The sequence below is a fragment of the Pseudorasbora parva genome, chromosome 11 (assembly GCF_024679245.1).
Source record: "Pseudorasbora parva isolate DD20220531a chromosome 11, ASM2467924v1, whole genome shotgun sequence".
In the NCBI taxonomy this organism is placed as follows: domain Eukaryota; kingdom Metazoa; phylum Chordata; class Actinopteri; order Cypriniformes; family Gobionidae; genus Pseudorasbora; species Pseudorasbora parva.
In genome coordinates, this window is record NC_090182.1 from 28031582 (window position 1) to 28056514 (window position 24933).

The following is a 24933-nucleotide window of genomic DNA, read 5'->3' on the forward strand; positions in this document are numbered from 1 at the left end:
ATCTAACACTAGTAACTGTCCTTTATGAATGGACAATACGGCATGCATTTGAACAGACTTCAGGTAGAAATGTAAGAAAAATCAGGCTTTTATTTCCAAAAGCTCTAAAAACAGTCACTCTATTGCATAATACCAATGTGGGTACTGTACACATCAAGATGATAGACAAACAGGAGGAGAGAGGTTAAGAGCTACCAAAGTCATTATTCACCAAATCACACATTCCAAAAAAGAAAAAATGTGCTGTGTTCATGCGATTCACATGTCTATAAAAGCTCAGATTAGTTAACACAGCATTTATTCAAATATCTTTCAGTACATGCAGCAGATCTAGGCAACACAGAATTGTAAAGCAATACAATACACAAAAAAGAGAGGAAAATCAGGAGAAAACCCCAAACAGCACAACATGTGCACCATTCCAAAAACCAGCACTACAAATAAAACTAATCCCACTGATACAGAGTACTTGAGTTGGTTAATATTCCCTTTAAGAGTCATTATTTCTCATATTAAATAAATAAAAGGCTTTGAACTTTTTGATACTAAAATACTACAAAACCTTTACATTTCTTTTAAAAATGAAAATGGAAAGACAATTCTGATGCAGACGTATGAGGTGACCTCCGTTCACTTAAATAGTGGCAGTTTCATCATTACTCTTAATTTACTCGTGTGGTAAAATCTGTGCTAACCCAACATAAAGAGTAAAATCAGTGCGAGGCTTCGCTTTACAATTAAGTGCCTATATTTACCTGTGTGTCTGTGAGATCCTCCATCTGTCTAAAGCTATTACGAAGTGTGAGAAATCAGTACTCCTGTAATCAGGGAACGACAGTTCACGTAGGTGACTGGTGTACTCGCCAAATTAGTCAATGAACTACGCAACGGTACACGAGAAGAAAAGAATGCAATAAATTAACGATAAAAAAAGAACGTAAAAAGTAGCTTATATAATATTAAGGCTGAGCTGTGGGGGGAAAAAACTAAAACACCAAATGGTTCCTCTTCTTTAACCATAAAAGTTGAACATTTTGTGAAAAGATTTAACCCAGAGAAGGCAACAAAGGGAAGAAGTTTTTTTCTGTTGGATGGGAGCTTTAAAGTGCAAATTTCTATGAAATCTTTCATGGAAAACAAAACAACAACTAAAAACCCATGTTTTGAGCCCTGTATATGAGGTTCTTTATGCTGAGGGATTTTTGTGTCATGACTGCTGCTTGTTTGCCTCCTCCTCGTAGGCATTTCCGGTGCCGTTCTGGACATAGGACGAGCCTGAACCTAGTCCATACAAGTGACCACAATACTTGGCATCGTCGATGTGATCCTCAAAAAACATCTGCAATGACAATGATGTTCGTCAGTACAAATGCTGGATTCAATGCCAGCTTTTTGTGATTTTTAATAAGCGCAAACCTCTCTCATCTTGAAGAAAGCCATTCCGGTGAGGAGTGAGTCAGACCCTGCCTGATGCTGAGGTCCAATTCTCTCCAGCTCGAGCTGCTCTGCCACCTCCTGCAGACCGCCCTGCACATCACATGATAGAAATCAGACACAGACTCCTTCTATTCACACACACACTGCTACTAATGAAAGTAACCCCTGGTATACTTAAGGAAAATGCTGCAGTGATGACGGTGTGAAGTAAGAAATCTGCAATGGCTATATATTTTATATATATATATATATATTTTTTATATATATATATATATACATATATATACATACACACACACACATATTTATATATATACACACACACTCTATATTGCCAAAAATTTTGAGATGCCTGCCTTTACATGCACATGAACTTTAATGGCATCCCATTCTTAATCTGTTGGGTTTCCTATTGAGTTGGCCCACCCCTTATAGCTATGACAGCTCCAACTCTTCTGGGAAGGCTTTCCACAAAGTTTAGGAGTGTGCTTATGGGACATGCTAGAAGCGCATTTGTGAGTTCAGACACTAATATGCCTTGCTCACTGTCTTCGTTCTTATTCATCCCAAAGGTGTTCTATCGGGTTAAGGTCAGGTCTCTTAATGGAACTTTAACAGGACTGTTGTGCAGGCCAGTTAATTTCCTCCACACCAAACTCGCTCATCCATTTATTTATGGAACTTGGTTTGTGCACTGGTGCATATTGTCAATGTTGAAACAGGAAGGGACCATCCCCAAACTGTTCCCACAAAATAGGGAGCATGAAATTGTCCAAAATGTCTTGGTATGCTGAAAGCATTAGTGGAGTTCCTTTCCACTGGAACTAAGAGGACAGACCTAAACCCTAAAAAACAACCCCACATCATAATCCCCCTCCAACAAACTTTACACTTAATAACATATAGCTCCAACTTCTGTGCACTGTTCATTCACAAATGTTTGTAGATGCAGTCCACATGCCTAGGTGCTTGATTTTATACATTTTGGCCATAGGAGTGATTGGAACACCTGAATTTAATGATTTGAAGGGGTGTCCCATACTTTTGGTAGTACTGTATTTTAGAAGCAGGTGTGTGTATATATATATATATATATATATATATATATATATATATATATATATATATATATATAGGGGTATATATATATATCCATCTATGGTACACGTACGCAATATGATATCAATGATGACAATTTTGTTGTTTTTTGCTTAAATCGGACATTATATATAATAACCCAATACTTTTGGCAATATAGTGTATATACACACTCACCCCTAATTTAATTTTTTTTTTTTTTTGCTTTATAATAACATCATAAACCACAGAAAATTGGATTTGGCTTCATGTACTGATCAAACAAAACAAAATAAAATTCAATCATTACAATTGTTCAACTATTGTACTCAGTTGGTATTTAGTAGATAACTTTTGACCTAACCTCTGATAGGTTTGTTAAAACTATTTAAAAAAAATGTCAGGACTAAAATAAAATTTAAGATGAAAAACGTAATTAAAAATAAGAAATACAACAATAAAAATACATTGAAAGTTAAATAGAAATATTAAAATCGATTAAAATTATAAAAAAATAAAATTAAAAAAAAATTAAAAGGAAAGCAAAAGATAATTCAAATTATTAAAACATACTACAATAGGATATAAATCATACTAAAATAACAATGAGAAATATTGAATACTTATTCTGTATAAATAAAAATGTAAACAATAACTGATTATTTTGCAGATCACATCGTCTTTTTGTCAGATATGTTTTTGAGTCTTCTTTCTGTTGATCAATAGGGACACACACACACAAAGAAAAAAGGAAAAAAAAAGAAAAACAGCATGATTTCAATACTGTAAAATACTGAGGACAAGGTCCACAGTCATGAATACTTTATAGGCCCTGTATTTCTATTGACAACATTCTCATGCACATTTCCAAACGCTAAAATACCTTCAAGTTCTTACAGCTCTTCATGAGGTATTTCACATCATAAATGATGGGGAAAAATAAACGAAGAATCTCGAAGAAGTCAACCTCTTCCTCTGGCAATTTTGAGTTGGACAAAATTTTTATCAGGTACCCAAAGTCATAGCCACTGTTTGGAAGAGACACAAGAATACATTTTAGACCGTTTTAGATTTGTATGCTATAAGCAAGCACACATCTTTTAACAGTACTGTACATTATCTCAAGCTGTGAAGAATCTCATTTTAATGAAGATGAGGATTTAATCTGTATTGATTTCAGTACATGGATATTACTGTAAGATTACCTATGGAATGAGAGCCACTTGACCCCCTCACAAAGCACCACACCTGAGGTCATAAGCAGCTCAGCAAAGTATAGTGTCTCAATACCCTCGTCCTCATGCTTCTTAAACTGGATACCTGACGAAGTGAGCAGCTCAATGGAATCCTGTGCATACATGTCTTCCCTGCAAAAGACAGTATGTCCAGCTTTCATAAAGAATCACACTGATGGCTATGGTTACACCTGAAGACAAAAAAAGTCATCTTGTCACATGTCTTCAACATGCACATAAAAGAGGGATCATGGATTAATGCTTTGTTGTTGAAAATGAGTGCAATACTTCTTTAATTACAAAGTGCAATCCTTACGTGAGGTTAAATTTGAAGTTGAACTGCCATGTTGACGTTCCTGGTGGGTATTCGCCCTTCTCGTTCATAAATGTAAGGCCAAGCTGGATGATCTTCAACAAGTCAACATTACAGCGCAGCAGCTGATACTGGTAATCTGCATTGCTTCTAAATTCTCCGATTGGTCTTGCAACAACACCTGGAAACTCTGTGTCCTACAAATGCAAGAAAAAAACATTACTAGTGTTATGGTTACTTGTGTATTTATAGCTCATGATCAAAAAAAAGGCCAGGAAATATATGATGTATTTTAGTCTGATAAACGGACAAAAATTATTATAATGAGTTTTTGTCATTTTAGTACATTTTAGTTTTTTAGGTTTAAGTTTTTAATCTAATATTGTATTTAACTTTAACTTAATATTACTATTTTAACTACTGAACATTATTTTAATAATTTTAATTTTAGTTAGCAATATAAACCCTTGAATAGTCAGATTGGATTTTAAATGTTTTGTGATGTGATGTGACTAATGTCATTCCGAAAGAGCAGCTTTATCTTAATTCACTCATGTTGATCATGTCATGATTCATTCCACATAATAAAAAAGAAAATGGTGTCTTTTCTCACAATTCTAACTTTTGATCTCTCGCAATTCTGATATAGACTTTTTTCCTCAGAATTGCCTGATATAAACTTGCAATTGCGTGTTATAAAGTCAGAATTGCAAGAGTCCCCCCCCCCCTCAGAATTGGACTTTATAGCTAGCAATTGAGAGTTTAAATCTCTTAATTCTCAGAAAAGAAGTCAGAAGTGTGAGATATAAACTTGCAGTTGCAAAAAATAGATATTATTTGTTGCAATTGTGAGTTTATATCTCGTAATTTTGATTTAAAAAAGGACGAATTATGAGATAAAAAAAAATTAACAATGCGCAATTATCTTTTAAAAATCTTTTATTCCGTGGCAGAAACAAGCTTCCATAAAAAACAGCTTTTGGTTGAATAGTTGCAGGTTACCACTTTTACACTGCATTCTCTGTTTCCTTTCCACAATGGCAGTAATGTCTCTCGTATGTCTCTTGCCATAAGGCTGACACTCAAGTCATTACTATGGCAACTGGCAACTGATGTAGACATACCGGATATTAACTGCACAGTCTCAACATATGAATCTGAATTCATATCTTGGAATTCGACAGGGAAGACAGTCAGGCTTAGACCACATTTAAAAAAACAAAACCTTAAAACCTTTTAAGGGTTAGTTCGCCCAAAAATGAAAATTATCTCATGATTTACTCACAATCAAGCCATTCTAGGTGTATATGACATTCTTCTTTAAGACGAATACAATCTGAGTTGTAAAAAAACTGTATAACTCCAAGCTTTATAATGGCAGTGACTGTTGCTCTGTCCATAAAAGTGCATCCATATCCATCCTATAACTGCTCCACATGGCTCAGGGGGATAATAAAGGCCTTCTGAAACGAAGCAATGCATTTGTGTAAGAAATATATCCATATTTAAATTACATTTCTAATTTCCGGTGGACCATCTGTATTCAGAATGCTTACGCTATGTCTAAGTTTAATTGGTGTGCAATATCGTTAGATGTAGTGTAAGCATTTTGAACTGCGGGAGGCGTAAGTTAAATACAGTTTTAAATATGGATATTTTTCTTACACAAATGCATCTCTTTGGTTCAGAAGGCCTTTATTAACCCAGCGGAACCATGTGGAGCAGTTATACGATGGATATGTGTGCACTTTGATGGACAGAGCAACAGTCAATGCCATTATAAAGGATATTATAAAGACATTATAAGGACATTTTTTAAATATAACTCTAATTTTATTCGTCTGAAAGAAGAATGTCCTAAACATCTAGGATGGCTTGAGGACAAGTAAATCATGGACTAATTTTCATTTTAGGGTGAACTATCCCTTTAATGTTTCAAACTCACCATTGCAACATAGCTGAATTTTCGAGTAACCTGTCGGATCCTCTTCATCTCCTCATCCAGGTTGCTGGCCCAAACCTCACATATTCTTTGGCTATGATCCACAGTGGCTGCGGGCATAGTTTCCCTCTCAGGTGCACGGCATCAAAACCAAAAAAACACTCCCCAGGAGATATTCTCATGAAATAATAGTCGCTTGTTCCCTCTTTTTACCTGGAAAACAAATTCACTTTATAATCAGACAATCAGGACAATTTATATCAAATTACTTTATTGTCACTACATCATAAACAAGAAGGTCATAGACACAGTGTACAATATGCAAATATGCACAGTATAGACAGACTTGATTCAGCAACTTGAGGCAGTTAAAATGTGCAGCGCAAGTTGAAGAACTATTCCATAACATCAACATACAATGATCTCCTGTCTAATTAGAAATGAACATGTTGTAATCAAAGCATGACCAAATTGTTCCCATTACTTGTACCTAATTGTATTTTCTGCAATGGTCAATAACTTCAGGTCTGTATATATTTTCAAATTTATATCCACTGTACATCTCTATGCATCTCTGCTGTCATGCCCTGGATTCACTTTGGTAAATTATTGGTCATATGTTTACTGACTTCAAACTAGATGTTAGATGGGTGTATCCTTATAATGAGGACTAAACAGAGAGAGACTTTCTGCAATTAATCATATGCTTTACTACTCAGTAAACATGAATACTCTAATCTACTATTCTTCCTTCAGACATACTCATTACACGTACGCACACACACAAATGTTGTAATGTAACTAAACAATACAACAAGTGCCAGATGAGTCAAAACGGTCGCCGGCTAACAACATTCACTTCAATATGCCTGCAAAAACAAGTAGTAAGATTGGTCCTGTGCCAGAAAATGCTTTTGAACATACATGCACATCAAAGTGCCATTTTAATCTATTGTTATCTGTTGCTTCATATCACCTTAAGCTATTAAAATCAGCTGTTATAAGTTGACAGGTTAGCAGCACCAGCTAGCACGACATCTGCTAAACAACTAACAACCACGCAAACGGCTACAGTAGGCTTTTGGAGGCTTGTGTTAATAATCTTTCTTGTAAGAAGCGATTGATGCTGTTTGGTTTCGGGGTGAGTGTTTATTTATGTGTGTGGCTAGCATGTTAGCTATTAGCCTAGCCACAAAAGTTTGTCCTGTTATTATGATCAAAGTTCACTTTTTCTGTCAGGACTTACCTTTCCTCAAACAAGGTAGTTACACTTAAAGCGTATACTGCTTCAGTAATACACAATCACCTTGTTTAGAAAGGACTGGGACCTTGCTCTTTACTTTTATATAGTTTTATTGGGCTAACACCGATATCAACAACCAGCTGCCACCTCTGAAACTACATCACAGCGCTTCAGCGTGACGTCAAAACACGACGACGCGTGACCTTTCAACTCCTTGTGGGGTTTTACATTTAGAAACGTATTTTCAAAGAAACACATTTTTTTTAAATTGGCGAATTGTTTTAAGAGCTATAAAAAAATCAAATAAATCTTCAATGGTGAGAAGAATATAAGGTTTTAGTTAATTTCAGAATTTCATTTATTGTATTATTGTTTATTGCATTTTGCGTGTTAATGTGATTTTCTTGCCATACAAAATTAATCTGAGGGACACATTGGCTTCAGTTAAGTGTAATTTTTAAGTAATATAATGTTCAAATCGTGGGTTATATACTGTATAGCCATGAATAAATAAATAAATCATCTGTTTTGTAATGTTGCCTTTATTGTTATGTATATCAGCATTACACACCTTGTGACAAAGACTTGAAAATAGATAAACAAGTTTTCAATTTAGATCTAAACTGACCAAAATCTGAATTGTCTTCATAAATCTCTCTCTCTCTCTCTCTCTCTCTCTCTCTCTCTCTCTCTCTCTCTCTCTCTCTCTCTCTCTCTCTCTCTCTCTCTCTCTCTCTCTCTCTCTCTCTATATATATATTCTTTTTTTAACCAAAAGCATGATGTAATAAATATCACATTCTGTTACAATAAGTATTTTTACTCTTTTTTTGCTGCTTTGAATACAACAGATATTATGCTTCTTTTGGTTCTTGTGTTTTGCTGAATTGGTTTTTGAAACATCTGCAGAACATCTTTGTTTTGAAAACATGATTTTTTAAAGAATTATGCTATGCAAACTATCCCATATGCTTTATGTCAAGCTAATGACTGACCAGATCCCCTTAAGAAAAAAATAACTTTAAATGAGTAAATGTTACTTCTAAAACATAATGTAAATATCATAATCATTTCATTTTCATTAACAAAAAGAAGTTTCATGTATACATTTAATCACATATTTAATGTTTTGAAAGGATTCATGCCAATGAGAAATTATAAATATATACTAGAATAAAACATAGCACACCCGTAATACATCTTCAGACAGAAAGACATGCTTCTGTAGTGCCTTGCACATGAGACACATGTCCACATTGTCCAATATCTTTGCATAATTTGAAATACCCACACTTGTATCTATAGATCACATACAATAGATTCTATAGCGTTCTCATTTTGTAAACTGTTGCATTTGTTCATGCTCTGTTGGGGCCAGTCTCATCTGAGTCAGGATCCTTCACGCTGTCCTCACTTGGCAAGGACTCTTCACCAGAAGAATGGGAGCTGAAATCCGCCACTCCTGACTCCTGGTCACTATTGTCAGCATCAGAGCATTTTGGTTTGTCTCCAAACAGCTGAAGCTCTGCACTCTCTGGCTCTCTTTGTTGTAAGGTGAAAACATTAGGAGCAGCACCTATAAAGTCACCGATGTAATCCTGAGGAGTATTGGCCAGGCTTGCATCTAAAGGTAACGACCAAAGCGTCTGTTTGCTGTCCAACACACCCTTCTGCATGTAAAGCGTTTTTGCACGCTCCTTATCCAGAACTGCCAGTTTCTGCAAGGGGAAAATATTTGATCACTAAAAAATTCTGCATTTGCAAAACATGCATATTAAATAAACAACGTAGAGCAATTTTACCGTAATGCAAAAGATTCAAAATAAAACTATTATGGCAAATATCTAATGTTCTACCTGCTCAAAGAGAGCCAGTTCTTCCTCCAGCTGCTGCGTTTCCTCTTTTACTATCATCAAACAATCCAGCTCAGATTGACGTGGGTGCAGCTCACGATCAAACCGATTATACAACCTTTTCCAGTATCTAAATACAGAAAAGACAAACCATTTTTCAGTTAAAGGGACAGTTCTCACAAAAATGAAAATTAGCTCATGATTTACTCACCCTCAAGCCATCCCAGGTGCATATGACATTCTCCTTTCAGACGAATACAATCAGAGTTATATTAAAAAATGTCCTGGCTCTTCCAAGCTTTATAATGGCAATAAATGGCAGCCCAAAATTTGAAGACCAAAAAAAAAGTGCATACATCTATTATAAAAGAACCCTTTTTAATGGATGGATGCACTTTTTCTCGTATGAAATAAGAATGTCACCATCCTATATACACCAAGGATGGCTTGAGGGTGAGTAAATTATGGGATCATATTAAGGGTGAACTATCCCTTTAAACAAACAAATAGCATACATTAGTTACTCTGCAATAGCTATATTTTTAACAATTTCTGTTGTGTGGACTAAAGAGAAAAACTGCATAAAAGAGGGAAAACATGCATTGTCAGGTCAAATTTGTTTAAAAATGTATATACAGAAAAAAACGGGAAAAAAACGTAACATGTTCTGACATACTTAAAACAGAAGGGGGCAGTACTGGGCCTTAGAAGTCCCTGATCAGGTTTGAACAGAGGGTTCATGAAGTCCATCTTGTTCTCCCAAAAATGAGGCCATATGGAATGAGTTTTTCCTTTGACGCTACAGAAGAAAAAAAAAACATGCAGAGAATTTTATCATGTGCAATACCACAAATTGGCAACACAATTAAGTTTTTTAATTCATGCTTCAAATTACCACAGATCCTTCCTCTCCTTCTGACTGTTACAAACAAAGTTGCCATAGTGACAGGAGTGAACGTGGTTGTGGATGCTGATTAGAAACTTCTCATTGTACTCAAAAGAACAGGGGAACTGATCCATAAGCTGCCATATGCATTCCAGAAACTGGTCTATAACAGGTGACACTTCCTTGGCTTCTCCGTCTAGATGACCGTATCTGAAACGCCATGAAATAAATTACATTTAGAACGAGCAATTTCATCTATTACGTCAAAAAAACTTGAGTGAATTTTAAGATGAAGGCCAACCTGTGTGAAAACTTGTGTCCGAATGAAACCCAGTCTTTCTCAATCAGCACCTACACATAAAAAAAAAATATATATATATATATAATGATTTCACTTACACCACTGTTCTTTTGAAACATCTTTCTAAACATCTAAAAACATTGAGCCACATCAACTGTTCTCAACAGTAAAAAATAATTAATGTTTATTGAGCAGCAAATCATCATGATCATGTGACACAGAAGACTGGAGTAATAATGCTGAAAATTCTGCTTTGCATCACTGGAATAAGAGGAATAAGTTTTAATTTATTAAAATTAGTGCTGTCAAATCGATAAATTACTATGGAAGTCGGTTTCCGCCACTTCTGAATTCGGACTATTTTCCCTCACAATTGCAGGTTATAAAGTCCCAATTCTGACTTTTTTTATCACAATTACGAGTTTATCTCAGAAATCTGACTTTATAACTCACAATTGTGAGGAAAAAAAGGTCAGAATTCTGAGATAAAAAGTTGCAATTTTACTATTAATTTACTACTTTTTAATTTAGTGGCAGAAACGGGCTTCCAAAAATCACAATTAATCACATCCAAAATAAAAGTTTGTGTTCACATAATACATGTATGTACTGTGTATAGTTATTATGTATATAAATACACACTGATTCATGTATAAATATAAAAAATATTTGCATGTATATACATGTAAATTATATTACAAATAAAAATATTTTATTTATAAATAACTTTTTTCTTCTTAAATATAGACATGCATCTGTTTGTGCATTTATATAATATATATATGCATAATAATTACACACAGTATATACACATATTATGTAAACAAACTTTTATTTTGTGTGCGATTAATCACAATTAATCAATTTGACAGCCCTAATAGAAAACAGTTATTTTAATTTTCAATAATATTTCACAATATTAAACTGTTTTACAGTATTTTTGATGCAGCTTTGTTGAGCAAAAGAGACTTCTTTCAAAATCTTGTACCTGAGAACATTTTATAGGTAAAACGACAATTTCCAATGTTAAAATGCTTCTTATCCCAGTTTCATTAGCAGAGACAGCTATAAGTTTAATTCTTTAACTTGTAAGCCAATTCCTCAAAAAGTTCAAACACTGTGGTGCTAGCACACATTGATCTATTTGCTTAAGCGTTTTGACTATCTTGTTTAGCTGATCAATAAAAGGCAGAGGAACTGTATGTGAAACCTGTTTGAAAACATGCAATATTTTTGCAATTCCGTTTGATGATGCTTGCATCTGGCACAGACCTGCTGCTAGTCTATCAGGAAATGAGTTGGTATTCCCAGACAGATTTGATTTGCGCTAGAGAGTATGTTTTTCTTTTTATGTTGACCCCATATGAAGGTACATTTCTAAGAAGAGATGATTCTCTAAACTGAGCTCTGCTATTGAATGAAACCTCTCCAGCAGAGATCCAGCCGGAGTCAATCCTTACAATTAAATGAGAAAGACCCATTGGCAGCGTGTCAGTTATGCATCTTCTTACACTGTGAACTCAGTGACTTGAATGAAATGTTTTTTTTTTTTTATAAAATCACTATAATGTAGCATGCTGCTGTTTACCATGAGTCCCTTGATGGTCCTGTAGTAGGGGTCCAAAAGCACACTGGCCACAGAGCAAACCTGAGCCGTCCTATCCCAGCCATCAGAGCAGTGAACCAGGACACTGACCCCTTCCTCTGCCACGGCCTGTGTGCGTGTTGCATGAGAACATGAAATCAGTACCGGAGCGCTCGCGCACACACTGAAGAACTCTCAAAGAGATGTTCTACCTTAGATATGAAGGTTCCAGCCTCCATGATCGATTTGATGTGCCTCAACCAGTCTGAATTTTCAAGCCCCAAAAGAAATTCTCCCATGGTGGGAGAACGCAGTGCAGAAACTAAAAAAAAAGCCACCGTGACAACAGACACTGAGAAAATCCAGACAAATTCGCTGCTTAAGTTTATATCTGATCCTAAAAAGATGATGATGAAAACCAAGACCTTTACTGAGAGTTTACAGTAGGGAACTGATATGACGAATATTTTTGGATATCCGTAGTTTAGACATTTCTTTAAAGTGCTTAATATTTACTTTGGCTATGCAAAGAAAGCTAGTGACTAACAAAAGTGTCCTCTGTGAGTGTCCTCTTTATTTATGTTACTTAAAATATGCACTGCTGGTAAATCGGCTTGATGACAGTTCTGACTTACGGGTCATTAGTTATTATGACAACCAAATAAATTTATATTTCTATAAGTGGCATTGATTCTTCTTCTCCAAACCAACAAAAACACTCCCTGTGAGCCCTTTGATATGTCAACAGTTCAAATGTGATAAGAGTATTTAAGGGCTGGTGACGTCCCATGAGAACACTCCAGATGAGAGCTCCAGCCAATATACTGACAAACCAATATACGGACACCAAACTGACTGTATTTCTAGGAAGAATCAAGCATGCTGTAATGAGATCTCAAACAGTCTCTGCTGGAAGCCTACAAGATTATTCCACCAGATGACCCCCTAATGTTTTGCGGGTCAAAATGCTATCACACCCAGCACCGTTATTATTTCTTTAACACTGGAAGATGATATTCTCACGCCCTCCTTTTTTCAATCAGGGGAAAAAGGTCCCCAATCGTCAAGTCAACAAAACAAAAATAGGCGAGGAATTTAAGCCAGATGGATTCAAAGCACCCCTACTACACTATCTGCTTTGCCAAAAAGCTCTCCTGTGGTACAATCCACAGCTTCATTGCAGAACATCTTTATTGTAGATGATAAAAATGCTAAGTGGTCCTAAGAGCTCCCATAAAATTAAAGGGGCGCTGTTATATGGTTCAACAGAAGGATCTTTGGATTTAGCACACTGGTTAATATGGTACAATTTATTTCCTCTCATACCCTCTTTCAGTTTCTGCTGGCTGTTCCTCATCACATGAATGTTTTCAATGCCGATGAACTGGAACTTAATGTTGCAGTAGTTGTCCTCATTTTCGTAGCCTTTGCCCGCAGCTCGGTTTGCCATTGCGTTTAGCTGGAAATACATGTAATTCTCACATACAGTGTCTTTCATGTGAAATTCTGGTATCTGGTCCATCGAATAGTGATATTAAGTGGACTGACCTTAGGTCTGGTGTCCACAACATACATGAATCTGCTGCCAGGATTAGACTTCATGATGGCCTGCAGCATTTGCTCGTCCTCCAGGCAGCGAGCACTGAAGCCAGAAAGAGGCTGGCTGCTGCGACATATTGTGGCCTAAATAAAAGACATCATGTGAGTTAATGTTTGCATATTTTGACATCCTGTGGTGTCATGCTTTTTTTTTAAAGGGACAGCAGTTGTTCATTACGTACCCTAGGCACGATAAGACGTCTGTAAAGTACTCAGTTTTAGATTTTAGTTTGTGGTTTGTACCACACAAATCAGTGGTATAGAGTTTATATTAAAATAAATAAATGCATAATATAATACATGAAAATATTTTTTATACAAATATATTTAAATGTAATCAATTAAAATTATATAATTTAATACATTCCATCAAATATAATATATTCTGCTCAATCTAGTAAAAATGTAACTATTCCCCAACCTCAAAGTAATTCCCAATCCAATTAATTGCTTGATATAAATTCACAATTGTGAGATATAAACTCTGCAATTATGATTTATTGCAATTGTGAGTAATAAAGACAAAATTGTGATATATAAACTCTCAAAAAAAAAGTCAGAATTGGATTTTATAACTCACAATTTCAAGTTTATCTCTTACAATTTTGAGATTTTGCAATTGCAAGAAAGTATAAAAATATACATTTAAATTTAAATTATTATTATTTTAAAATCTAAATATAATTTGAATACTTTAAATAAAACTATCTTCCAGCCCTACTTAATTCCCAGTCTGATTAATAGATTAAAAACATAAGATCACAATGTCCTCTCAGTGGAATGGGCATTTCATGAGAATTTAACCTTGGCCTCATAAAACTCTGAGCTTGCAATATTACATTTTAAGACATTGTTCTAATCATATTTTGGGGTTAACGAACCATGAATGGGGTGGGGGGTGGGGGGTATTAAACTGTAACTGACCCCTTAGGGCCTCACCATTATGATCCTTATGTAGAGGTCACAATCTTCTCCATGTGGTTTGAATTCATGTGTCCAAAAGAAAACACAGAGACTCCAAGGGGAATATTTGACCTCAATGAAATTAAATGTCTTTTAACAGAGTGCGGAACCCAAGAGGGTGCAGAGAGGGCCTGACCATGCTTTTAAAATATCCATTATATTATAATTCATAATGCAGGAATATGCTGACTGACACTTTGAGTAACTTGTCAGGGTAAATGTCCGACAGTTTAGTGTTTGACTGAGTTGTGTTTCTGCTGTGGCAAGCCGGAGTGAAACAAAGCTTTTTCTTTGTAAAAAGATCATATCAAGCTAGAGTTTAATGCTAAATCAAGCTGCAACACATTTATGGTTCTTCTTGAGTGTTTTTATATATAGGAGCACTTAAGTCTCAAGAACACTATGTCCTTGAACCTTGCACTTGCATCCTCAATTTGGCAGGCAAGGAAAGACAGGACAAAATTCTCCACAGCCTCATTAAAAGGGCTCGATGAATGCTAAGACTGCAGAGAGAATGTGCCAGATGCGGAGGCAGACTTACATGATTTTCCTTGCAGTAGTATGACAACGTGGGAAATCGACCTCTGCTACGAAACTTAGAGCTCCCTACGATCACAGGGAGGGTGACGGATTTAGGCACAAACAAATCAGATGGATAAGTATCACACACCTGCGTCACAAAGAGAAAAGTTATTACAAAAGAACCTACATACTATACTGATTGTGTTTACATAGTGCTTGTGGGTGACACACTAACTCTGTACTCTCGGTTGATGGGGGTGACATGCCATAGCTTATTTGGAAGTCCCATTCGACTGTATTCAGCCTTCAGATCTAAAAACTCCCACGAGTGCTCCCGTTCAGCTTTGTCAGCATTGGGATTGAAGGAAAAACAATACAACTCTTCATATTTTTCTGCAAGACAAGGGGAAAAAGCATGACAACATGTCCGTGTGCACATAAATATAAAAAAAGTGCATTGAAGACCTAATATTTACTTTGAACATTATGGCCCAGTTTCACAGACAGAGCTTAGATTAGGCCTTAGTTCAATTAGGTCACATAGCTTTTTATAAATTTGCCTTAGAAAAAACAAACATTACTAGTGTGACAAAACAATGGCACTGACATATTTTAAGACATTTCAGTGCAAGTTGCTTTCAGTTAAAACAGCTCATTGTATTTTAGTCTGGGACTTAATCCTTGAATACGGGGTATACTAAACATCATGCTGATTTGTCTGCAACGTTCTTTCTATCAAAAGTTGTGTCCGAAATGCACTTATGTTGGGATGTCCAAACTCCTGTGGAGTTTAGCTCCAACTTGCTTCAACACACCTGCCTGGAAGTGTCTAGTATGTCTAGTAAGACCTTGATTAGGTGGTTCAGGTGTGCTTAATTTGGGTTGGAACTAAACTCTGCAGGACAGTGGTCCTCCAGGAGCAGGATTGGACACCCCTGATTTATACTACTCACTAAGGCCCTGTCCTAAATGGCACCCTAAACCCGCTTTGACTGCTGGGTAAAAGTCCTTTGCGTAGCTCGCGAACTTGCAGCCTTAGCTGAAGTGGAGGGGCACTTCTTTAATATTAAATGACAAATGAAACACCCCATGGTCTTGTGGGCTTAATGGACACATGCATGCAGTGGTCATTGTAAGTCCACAAGACTGAAAGTGCACATGAAGTGTGCCATTTGGGACAGGGCCTAAGTACTCAATCATTTAATTCAGGGCTGGGCAAGTGTGGCAGTCAAGATCCATTTTCCTGCAAAAATTTCTCTCCAACCAAAGAGAAACCAAAAACACCTGAACAGGCTAATCGAAGTATTCAGAATAACTAAAAACCTACAGGCAGGTAAGATGAATAGAGGTTATGCACGACATGTCAGCCAGAGCGACTGCAGTTACAATATAAGCTATCCTACATTATTGTATTGTTATATATTATATATTGTATTAACTCATTAGTTAAATATTTACCATCTTATATTCTGCACAATTGGGTCTTTTTATATGGGAAGGCTTTTCACAAGTTTAAGGAGTGTGTAATAGTAATATTTGACCATTCTTCTAAAAGCGCATTTGTGAGTTCAGACACAGCCTTGCTCGCAGTCTCCGCTCTAATTCATCACAAGGGTGTTGGGTCAGGAGTCTGTGCAGGCCAGTCAAGTTCCTCCAAACCAAACTCGCTCATCCATGTCTTTATGGATCTTGCTTTGTGGACTGATGCGCAGTCATGTTGGAACAGGAATGGGCTATACCCAAACAGTTCCCACAAAGTTGGGAGCATGAAATTGTTCAAAATGTCTTGGTATGCTGAAGCATTACGAGTTCCTTTCACTGGAAGTATGGGGCCAAGCCAAACCCCTGAAAAACAACCCCACACCATAATCCTGACGCTTTGCATTGCACTTGGTGATGTAAGGCTTGGGTGCAGCTGCTCGGCCATGGAAACCCATTTCATTAGGCTCTCTACACACTGTTCTTGGGCTAATCTGAAGGCCACACAGAGTTTTGAGGTCTGTAGCTGGAGGTCTTCTGCGCACTGTGCGCCTCAGCATGTTCTGACCCTGCTATGGGATTTTACGTGGCCGAGTTGTTGTTGTTTCCAATTGCTTTCACTTTGTTACCACTAACAGTTGACCTTGCAATATTTAGTAGTAGTAAGGAAATTTCACGAATGGACTTATCGCACAGGTGGCAACCTATCACAGTACCACGCCTGAATTCACTGAGCTCCTGAGAGCGACCCATTCTTTCACAAATGTTTGTAGAAGCAGGCTGCATGCCTAGGTGCTTGATTTTATACACCTTTGGCCATGGAAGTGATTGGAACACCTGCATTCAATGATTTAAAGGGATGTCCCAGTACTCTTGGCAATATAGTGTATAAAACATTGATACCAGATGTAGATAAAGTGTTCACAGGCAAAATTTGCTTTATATATTTCCCCAGCTTCAAAATCAGTCACATATAAATAACAGAAAACACGATTCTTGGCTGCATATCAATATCCATGGAACACTAGATCTTTGGTAAGCTGTAAGAAACAATATATTGAGTCCAACATTTTGTTTAAACTGATAATAGTTTGTTTTACTTGCGTTTTCGCAGTTTCCCCTTTTAAATCCAGTCATGCAGAAGGCTTTTTTGCCACTCAGTCTTGCTGAGGGGGCGTGTTCTGGCAGAAAAGTAACATCAATGCTCAATGCATACCCTCTATAAGGTTGGAGCTGAAAAATGATTCTTGAGGGCCAGAGTTGTTCAGCCCTATGAATTTTAAAATAGGCTTTTCTCCCCTCTGGTACATAAGGGAATTTGCGGCTGTTGAGTGCATTGTGTCCAACTTTCCACACTTTGTTTATTCGGTTAAGTGCATCATACAGGCCTTTTTGAAGTGTACATTTTCTTTTTGGAATTTTCAGTGTGAACACGCTACTCACATACTACAAAATGGTACAGAATAATGCACAAGTATGCGAAATGGAATGCAACGATTTTTAACATGTATGATATGTGACCCACCTGGCCTAGACAGACGTGAAAGTGAAATGTAAACATCATGGCAGTCGCTCTCTTGTGGAATAATAAACTGTATGACCTGAAAGTTCTTGCAGTGGATTAATAAAGGATATCCACTCTGAGATGCTTTATGTTTTACAACATTACACACTAAACTGTGCAGAACCTGTGAAAAACAAGTATACTTTGTCAGTTATTGTACTTACAAGAAGATTAAGAAAGCAGTACATTTTTAGAGCACCTGACATGGCAAGCACTTACCCAAAGCTCATTTCTGTTCTCAGATCCTTTACCTACAAAGATGGTGTGTGTGGCCGTCAGGTAGAGCGTGCCCACTTGAGTTCTTCGAGAGGAACTTCTGTCCACTAACCAGACATTTTCAACCTGCAAAATATGACCAAGTTAATTAGACCAAGGGTTTTCGATACCACAGGATATGATCACCCTCATGTGAGGATCTTCCATCCTATAACTAAAAAGCATCTATCTTAAAAAAAAAAAAAAAAATTGTATTCTATTTATAGGCCTACACCAGGAAATAAATATTATAGATCTAAAATACATTACATTATACTTGTTCTACTCACTATAGCAATGTACCGATAATATAATTTAATATGTTAAATTATTATAATACATTACTTGAATGTGATATATTTAGTAGATTTATACCCAACGAATTAGATACCCAATTTTTTTTCACTTTTGAAAAGTTTGAAAACCTCTACATTAGACAACATTAATATTAGTGATGCGTTATTAAAGTACATCAGTGAGCATCCCTCTGGCCTGACCCAGCTAACAGGGAACGTTCTCAGAACGTTGGCTAACGTTCTCTGAAAGTTCTCTCAACGTTATCAAAAAACGTTCTCGCAGTAACGTTATTAGAACGTTGTGCCAACGTTATTTGCTATAGAGAAACGTTCTAAAAACGTTAGCTATAAAACGTTATTCTTACATTGTTAGTGGAACGTTTTAAAAACGTTACTACACTAAAAAAAGTATTAGTCATTACAAATTAGTCATACAGCTTTTTTCTCAAACTTCAGATACATAATTTGTATATCCAGAGATAACTTAATGACACTTAAATGCTATTTTCGTGTATATATTAATTTTTTTACAATCAGAAGAAAAATCTAGTAAACTAATTATGTACTATATAAATGTAATATAAATATAAAAGTCAATTATAAAAGTGGTTTTAGCTTTTTTTAAGAAAGAATAAGATGTCAATAAACAAAAGCAAGTACAGTAAAGGAGAAAACAGGAATATTTTATTTGATCATACTCCAGACCCTTATAAGAACGTTATTTAACGTTCTTAGAACCTAATGAGAACGTTAATACAACGTTCCACAAACTGGACATTTCAACGTTCCTAGAACGTTCAAAAACGTTTTTAGAACTTAATGGGAACGTTAGGGAAACGTTCTTATAACCTAAAATTGTTAGCTGGGGAGGTGACTGCACGTTTATGCGATCAATTGGCACACGATAGCGATAACTTGAAAATCCTAATGTGAACGTTGCTTTTCAGTCATTTTCTATCGATTATAACTGATAATTTGCAGGCCTTGTAAAGGGAACCACTGTATCATGGATGCTGGATTTACCTTTGGCATTCTGATGTGCTCCATCTCTGACCACCACACCTCTGGCGCGTGCAGCTTATCAGGGTACAGAAATAATTCTTAGTGTCATGATGAACGAGTGTTTATTAGTGTTCGTTAAACACAATAATATTTAAAATATTGTTAAAAACGCTGCGCTTCTTAGAATCCGGGATGATAGTGTTATATGGCTCCTCCCGTCGTCTGTATAGTGATTCACCGTCGGGTCTCTGCGCTTCTGCGCGCACCGCTGCAGGGTCCTAAAGCCGGTGATTGAGAGTTTGCTGCTCTAAAGCACGTTCACGTTGCATCGTGATTTTAGCTAAGAAATATAATCATTCATCGGTACGGATCCTCTAAAGCGACATGTGGTGAAAACAAAATATGAGGTGGGAGGGAAAATTTTTGGTCAATACTTTCGCGTTCTCTTGCGATATGGAGGACCAACCCTGCAGAAATGAAAAATAAATAAATGAATGAATGAATAAGTAAATAAATATACACGTATGTAAATTAATAAACACATAAATAGATAAATAAATGTGATAATAGGAAAATAAATAACAGAATAAACGACTTGAAATAAATATGAATAATTTTTAATCAAATAAAATTGTGTATTATCTTTCCCTTAATTTATTATTTTCTGCTTTTATAAAAAATATTTTTAACTTTTATTTATTTGTTAATTAATTTTAACATTAATTTTTATATTTATTTTTACATTTATTTATTTATATGTTCATTTATGTGCAACATGGAAATGAGGAAGGCGGTCCTTGTGTAGCTTCAGCACATCATTGGTTGAGAGCTCACCACAGTCTATGAAGCTAACACACGCAGAATCGCCAGACCAGCTGAGTACAGTTATGGGTAACATTAGGCCTAAATGTCGGCCACATAGTTCTTTCACAGACACTACACAATTTATCAATGTTTCCAACAATTTGATAGCCTGACAAGCCAGACCCCCATCAAGATGTTTGGTCTGGAAACTCTCCATTGACAGGGTTCAATCCAAGGGGCGTGATAAATGGTTGTCTTTCAAACTCCCTCTGCACCTGATAGGATAGCGCTACCACCAACCAGAGCAACGAAGGTGAAACAGAGCTTGTTGATAGATTAAACATTCGCCGTATCCGATCGGCAAAACTCCGAACACATCTTCCCTTTTTAAGAATGACTTCAGTGCCGTTCTTTGTTCTTTTCTCAGAGAAAAGCTTAACTCCAAGTCTTCCAGAGTCGCGGTCGAAGCTGATTTGAAAGACCGCCGTTCGCCAGTTTCTGTGTTTACTAGTAGCTCGCAAGCGTAACTTGGCCGTCGTCATTATGGCTCCGCCCACCGACTCTATACACGATATGATTGGCCCGGCAAGAGTTAGGCGAATACAGCTCAGAAGGGTATTGAGTGTTGCTAGACGACACTTGCGGGCAGATTAAATATGCTGCCGCTAGGGTGCGTCTAGATTTCTAGGCTAACAGTTTGACCCATTGAGAGATAATGTCCATTGATACTTATAGTTGTGCCATCATCTGTCACGGAGATTTTGAACTTGGCAGGTTGTAACAGCTCTTGCATGTGTAGGCTATGGCGGACGTTTCACAAACAGCTAACATTAGAGAGTTGTGCTACTTAGCAAAGGAAGTCGAAAACAATGCATCAAATTACTGTTGTTAAAATTAGATGTGCTTATCGATGTTTAGGAGGGTTATTCCGATATGAATGTTGAAATAAAGACTGAAATGTTACAGCGATAATTAATAAACTCTCTGCAAAACACTGGCTATGTCCCAGCACATTGAAAACCCGTGCGAGTCAGATGGTACTAAGGTGGGACGACCATCGTACTTTCTTTCAATAAGTACCATTGAAACTTATCTCTCAATGGGTGAAACTGCTGGAAAACATTGATATGTTGTTTGGTGCCGGTGAGAAAGAACTATGCGGCCGTCATTTAGATGAGCTCTCAACCAATGATCATAAAGCTACACAGGACCGCCCTCCTCATTTCCATATTGCACACGAAAAATAAAAAGAAATTAATCAACTGATCAATTAATGTAAAAATATTTTTTAAAATATAATGTATATATAATTTTTTTTAAATAAAAAAAACCGTGGGAAAAATAAATGTAAAAAATATATGAATGCATAAATATACAAATAAATATAAAAATTAATGTTAAAATGAATTAATAAATAAATAAAAGTTACAAATATATTTTTTATAAAAGCAGAAAATAATAAATTATGCGTGATGCGCATGTTTATGTTTTACGTCTTACGATCATTAGTCAGTAGAGTAGCCTGAAATATTTACTAAATGTTTGCACACAAAAAAAACTCTTATGACTTATATGTCGGGTTTGTTTTTGCCAATTAACCAGGATCAAATAGAATGCAGGTCATAACCTTAAACCTAGATGAGCACTTTTTTGAAAGTGATTTTATGACCGAATTAAAGTGTAGGCCTATTGAAAATTGAATTGATATAGATGGCCCATACTGTCTTCTCTGTTTAACGGTTGATATTTGTTCCCTTAACTCTTGTTTCCTAAACTCAATTGCACAATCACAGTAGCACAAATCAAGTTCACAGATAACTACCTTTCATTCTTAAAAACTCTATCTCCACTCTTCCTGTCCTTCACTAACTCTCTCCCCCATCCCTCTACACAAAATACATATTGACACTGCTGTGACGTCATATGAATCTTTGAGTTAATCAGTGAGCCTTTTTAGACAGTATACAGCATTAATGTTGAGGGGGAAATAGAAAGACTGAGATTTGCCAATTGACTGGTTCAAGTCCAGTCACCAGGGATTTAGTTCAGTGCTGTTTAACTTTTCAGTATGGAGATTGTTTGTCCAGTCTAATAGATCAGTCCAGAAGATTTTTTTCCATACAGTATCATAAGCTTAAAATATAATATATACATCTTAAATATTGTGATCAGTTTCACGTCAACAAAATTGTTATTGCAGATTTTATACTGTGGCCTCCCATCTTTCCTGTTCAGACTTGCAGAATTTGAGTACTGGTAGTTCTACTATAATGCATTTTGCCTGAAAGCATATATAGAGTTTCTCTCATTCACTCATTCTCTAAATATGCCTCTGATAACCCCCCATGTCCTACAAGTACTTACAATTAATTCATTAATTATCACTCTTATCAACCTATAGCACGCTTTAATGAAGTAGCATGGGCAGATCCGCCAGACCAACCTATGGTTAAGTGCTCAGCTCACAGCCATAAGAATAATAAAGAAGGATTGTGACCTCAGTTAATGGCCCAGTTTCTGTAACTAAGGATTGATCCATCAGCTGTCATGTCCGAACATTATTTATGAATCTCTATATCATTAGCTGACATAAAAAAAAAATAAAAAAATAAAAAAAAAAATCAAATGCATTTAATGTCTAAAATAAAACTGGTGGCATAGTAACTGAATTCCTTGCTGTGTGCATGGTTGGCACAGAAAATTGACTAAACTAGAAAACCCTTGGAGTAGTTTCTCACAGGAGCACTGTGCTTAAGAGGATTAGGCAAATTGAGCACTTTCTAATAAAGAAAGCATTAAGTATATCTTGCAGTACACACAGGTGATTATTTCAGCCTTCATATTGGCATTCAATATAAACACGATTATAGGCATTAAGGAAGATAACTGGGTCAGTATGTCACTATTCCATGCATTGGTTTTTATTAATTTTCCCTCCAGTTGCACTTACTGTATGTTATGATACCAGATGATGCTTTCTTAGCATAAAAATAAAGCTTTTGTGGTCTTACCTCCACCAAACTCTCCTTAGAAAATGCAGTGATTTCATAGCTGACCAGTTTCCCATGCCGATGCTCACTGTATCAAACCTAGATATTCAACTTTGGCAGCGTTAGCAAAGGATCATTCAAGTCTATACTTATAATCTTAGCATACAGCTGTAAGTGAAGTGAAAGTTCATTATTGGTATCTTTCCTTCAATCAGGCTGGACATTTTAAAGATGTTCTCTTTGCCATTTAATGCAGGCCGGTTAACGGGTTACTGAACTCCAAGGACTCTGCCAGTGTCCACCATTGGTGCGTCATCAAAACAAAAGCAAGCACAAAGTGACGTTCATTGCGTAAAAGTTATTTGTTCTCAGATAAAGCAGGAGAGATGGCAGTTCATCTTTGTAACAGCTGCATGTGTTTTTCAACAACGACACTGCATGAAACTAAAAAGTTGACTGCACAGCAGTTTTACTATTTGCATCCATGTATAGCTCATTTCTCTGCAGGAATCAGCTTGCACTGTCCTCTGGACTTCCCACTAATTGAAATGAACATTTCTTGGTGTCAGCTCTGTTAGGTGTGGCAACATGTTCTCACGAAATGTTTTTAGCACAAATTGTATTTATTGTGCAATGTATACACCAAAATATTTTTTACGTGAATATAACACGTTATAAAGTGCTTATCATATGCACGTAAAAACTCCTGTTGCCATATAAATCGCACAATAAATACAATGTGTGCTATAGATATGCATTTTCATGAGATCAGGCTGGGTGAGGAATGTCCCTATGACAAACAGTGCTGTATAGATGTGTTGACATTAGAACCAATATTTTTGCATTAGATGAATCAACTATAGTCATGTGCGTGACATTGACATTCTTGTAATCAGTTGTGTCGGCCTGTCCCGAGAAGCAGAGGAAATCTATTTAGAAATAGTATTTAGAAGTATTTAAAAAACCTCTCACTTATTTTGGGAAAAATCTTTTGTATAACCTGAAATGAATGTGCAGTCCAACATGTCTCTTCTCAGTTCTTAAAGGGTCTGGTCTTCTTTTTTTCTTTATGCTGTGTAGGACTACAGTATATTGGCAGATGAGTACAGCTGCTCTTTGGACTTGATTTTACACCCGAAAAAGGCCTCAGTTTTCAGACCAACAGTGAGAGATGTTCACCAGTGCCCATTTACTAGTTTTTATGCAATTTAGAGGCTGTTAATGTGAAATAAACCAACATATTCTGTTCTGTTCATACACATCTCATGATGTTTTAAAAGTTCTTTTAGCAAAAAGTTGCATCAGGCTTTTGATGTAACTTCTTTTGATTCATGTCAGGTCAGTCTTTACCTGATGGCTGTGCCAGCATTGGCAAATGCTGTAAACCACATTCCCTGAATGTCTGTAAAGCAGCCTTTCTGCTGTTTCCCTGGATAGTGGATGAATGTTTGCAGTGCTCAGTTACCCATCCGTTCAGTGTGGCATTTGCTTTCACTGTGGTGTTCAGAAAAAAGGGCACAGCATGGACATAGCCTTACAACTGATGATGAACTGATGGAGAAGAATAACGCAGTCTGACACATGCAAG

At 36.3% G+C, this 24933-nt stretch overlaps 2 protein-coding genes across 7 annotated transcripts; both read right to left on the bottom strand.

Annotated features, from left to right (window-relative positions):
- Positions 1–72: 72 nt before the first annotated feature.
- On the bottom strand, positions 73–7407 carry cnot7 (CCR4-NOT transcription complex, subunit 7). 4 transcript variants are annotated; one of them, XM_067457712.1, is made up of 8 exons: positions 7251–7407; positions 6008–6217; positions 4066–4259; positions 3720–3881; positions 3398–3542; positions 3171–3226; positions 1417–1527; positions 1201–1339 (listed from the first exon to the last, which is right to left on the bottom strand). In XM_067457712.1, exons 2-7 carry the CDS (start codon positions 6122–6124, stop codon positions 1422–1424), a joined length of 780 nt encoding a protein of 259 aa, XP_067313813.1. In that variant the 5' UTR covers positions 6125–6217; positions 7251–7407; the 3' UTR covers positions 1201–1339; positions 1417–1421. The 4 variants fall into 4 exon arrangements, with proteins under 4 accessions (XP_067313812.1, XP_067313811.1, XP_067313814.1 ...); XM_067457711.1 differs by lacking the exon at positions 3171–3226 and having other exon boundaries at positions 73–1339; positions 7311–7407; XM_067457710.1 differs by lacking the exon at positions 3171–3226 and having other exon boundaries at positions 73–1339.
- Positions 7408–7775: 368 nt separating this feature from the next.
- mtmr7a (myotubularin related protein 7a) lies at positions 7776–19933 on the bottom strand. Of its 3 annotated transcripts, none has more exons than XM_067457715.1 (14): positions 19573–19932; positions 18218–18340; positions 17960–18122; positions 15191–15297; positions 14975–15103; positions 13420–13554; positions 13198–13330; positions 12084–12193; positions 11875–12000; positions 10287–10336; positions 9995–10195; positions 9776–9898; positions 9103–9229; positions 7776–8964 (listed from the first exon to the last, which is right to left on the bottom strand). In XM_067457715.1, exons 1-14 carry the CDS (start codon positions 19594–19596, stop codon positions 8605–8607), a joined length of 1911 nt encoding a protein of 636 aa, XP_067313816.1. In that variant the 5' UTR covers positions 19597–19932; the 3' UTR covers positions 7776–8604. The 3 variants fall into 3 exon arrangements, with proteins under 3 accessions (XP_067313816.1, XP_067313815.1, XP_067313817.1); XM_067457714.1 differs by having other exon boundaries at positions 7777–8964; positions 15191–15348; positions 19573–19933; XM_067457716.1 differs by lacking the exons at positions 17960–18122; positions 19573–19932 and having other exon boundaries at positions 7778–8964; positions 15191–15348; positions 18218–18342.
- Positions 19934–24933: the final 5000 nt, after the last annotated feature.

Coding starts and splice junctions, on each gene's coding strand:
- mtmr7a (XM_067457714.1), bottom strand. CDS start 19,596: ATGGAGCACATCAGAATGCCAAAG. Junction 13,331..13,419: donor TTGTGGACACCAGACCTAAG/GTCAGTCCACTT, acceptor ATGTATTTCCAG/CTAAACGCAATGGCAAACCG. Junction 9,899..9,994: donor AAGGAGAGGAAGGATCTGTG/GTAATTTGAAGC, acceptor TTTCTTCTGTAG/CGTCAAAGGAAAAACTCATT.
- cnot7 (XM_067457711.1), bottom strand. CDS start 6,124: ATGCCCGCAGCCACTGTGGATCATAGCCAAAGAATATGTGAGGTTTGG. Junction 1,528..3,397: donor AGAGCTGTAAGAACTTGAAG/GTATTTTAGCGT, acceptor TGTGATGTGCAG/GGCGGTCTGCAGGAGGTGGC. Junction 1,340..1,416: donor CTTTCTTCAAGATGAGAGAG/GTTTGCGCTTAT, acceptor TTGTCATTGCAG/ATGTTTTTTGAGGATCACAT.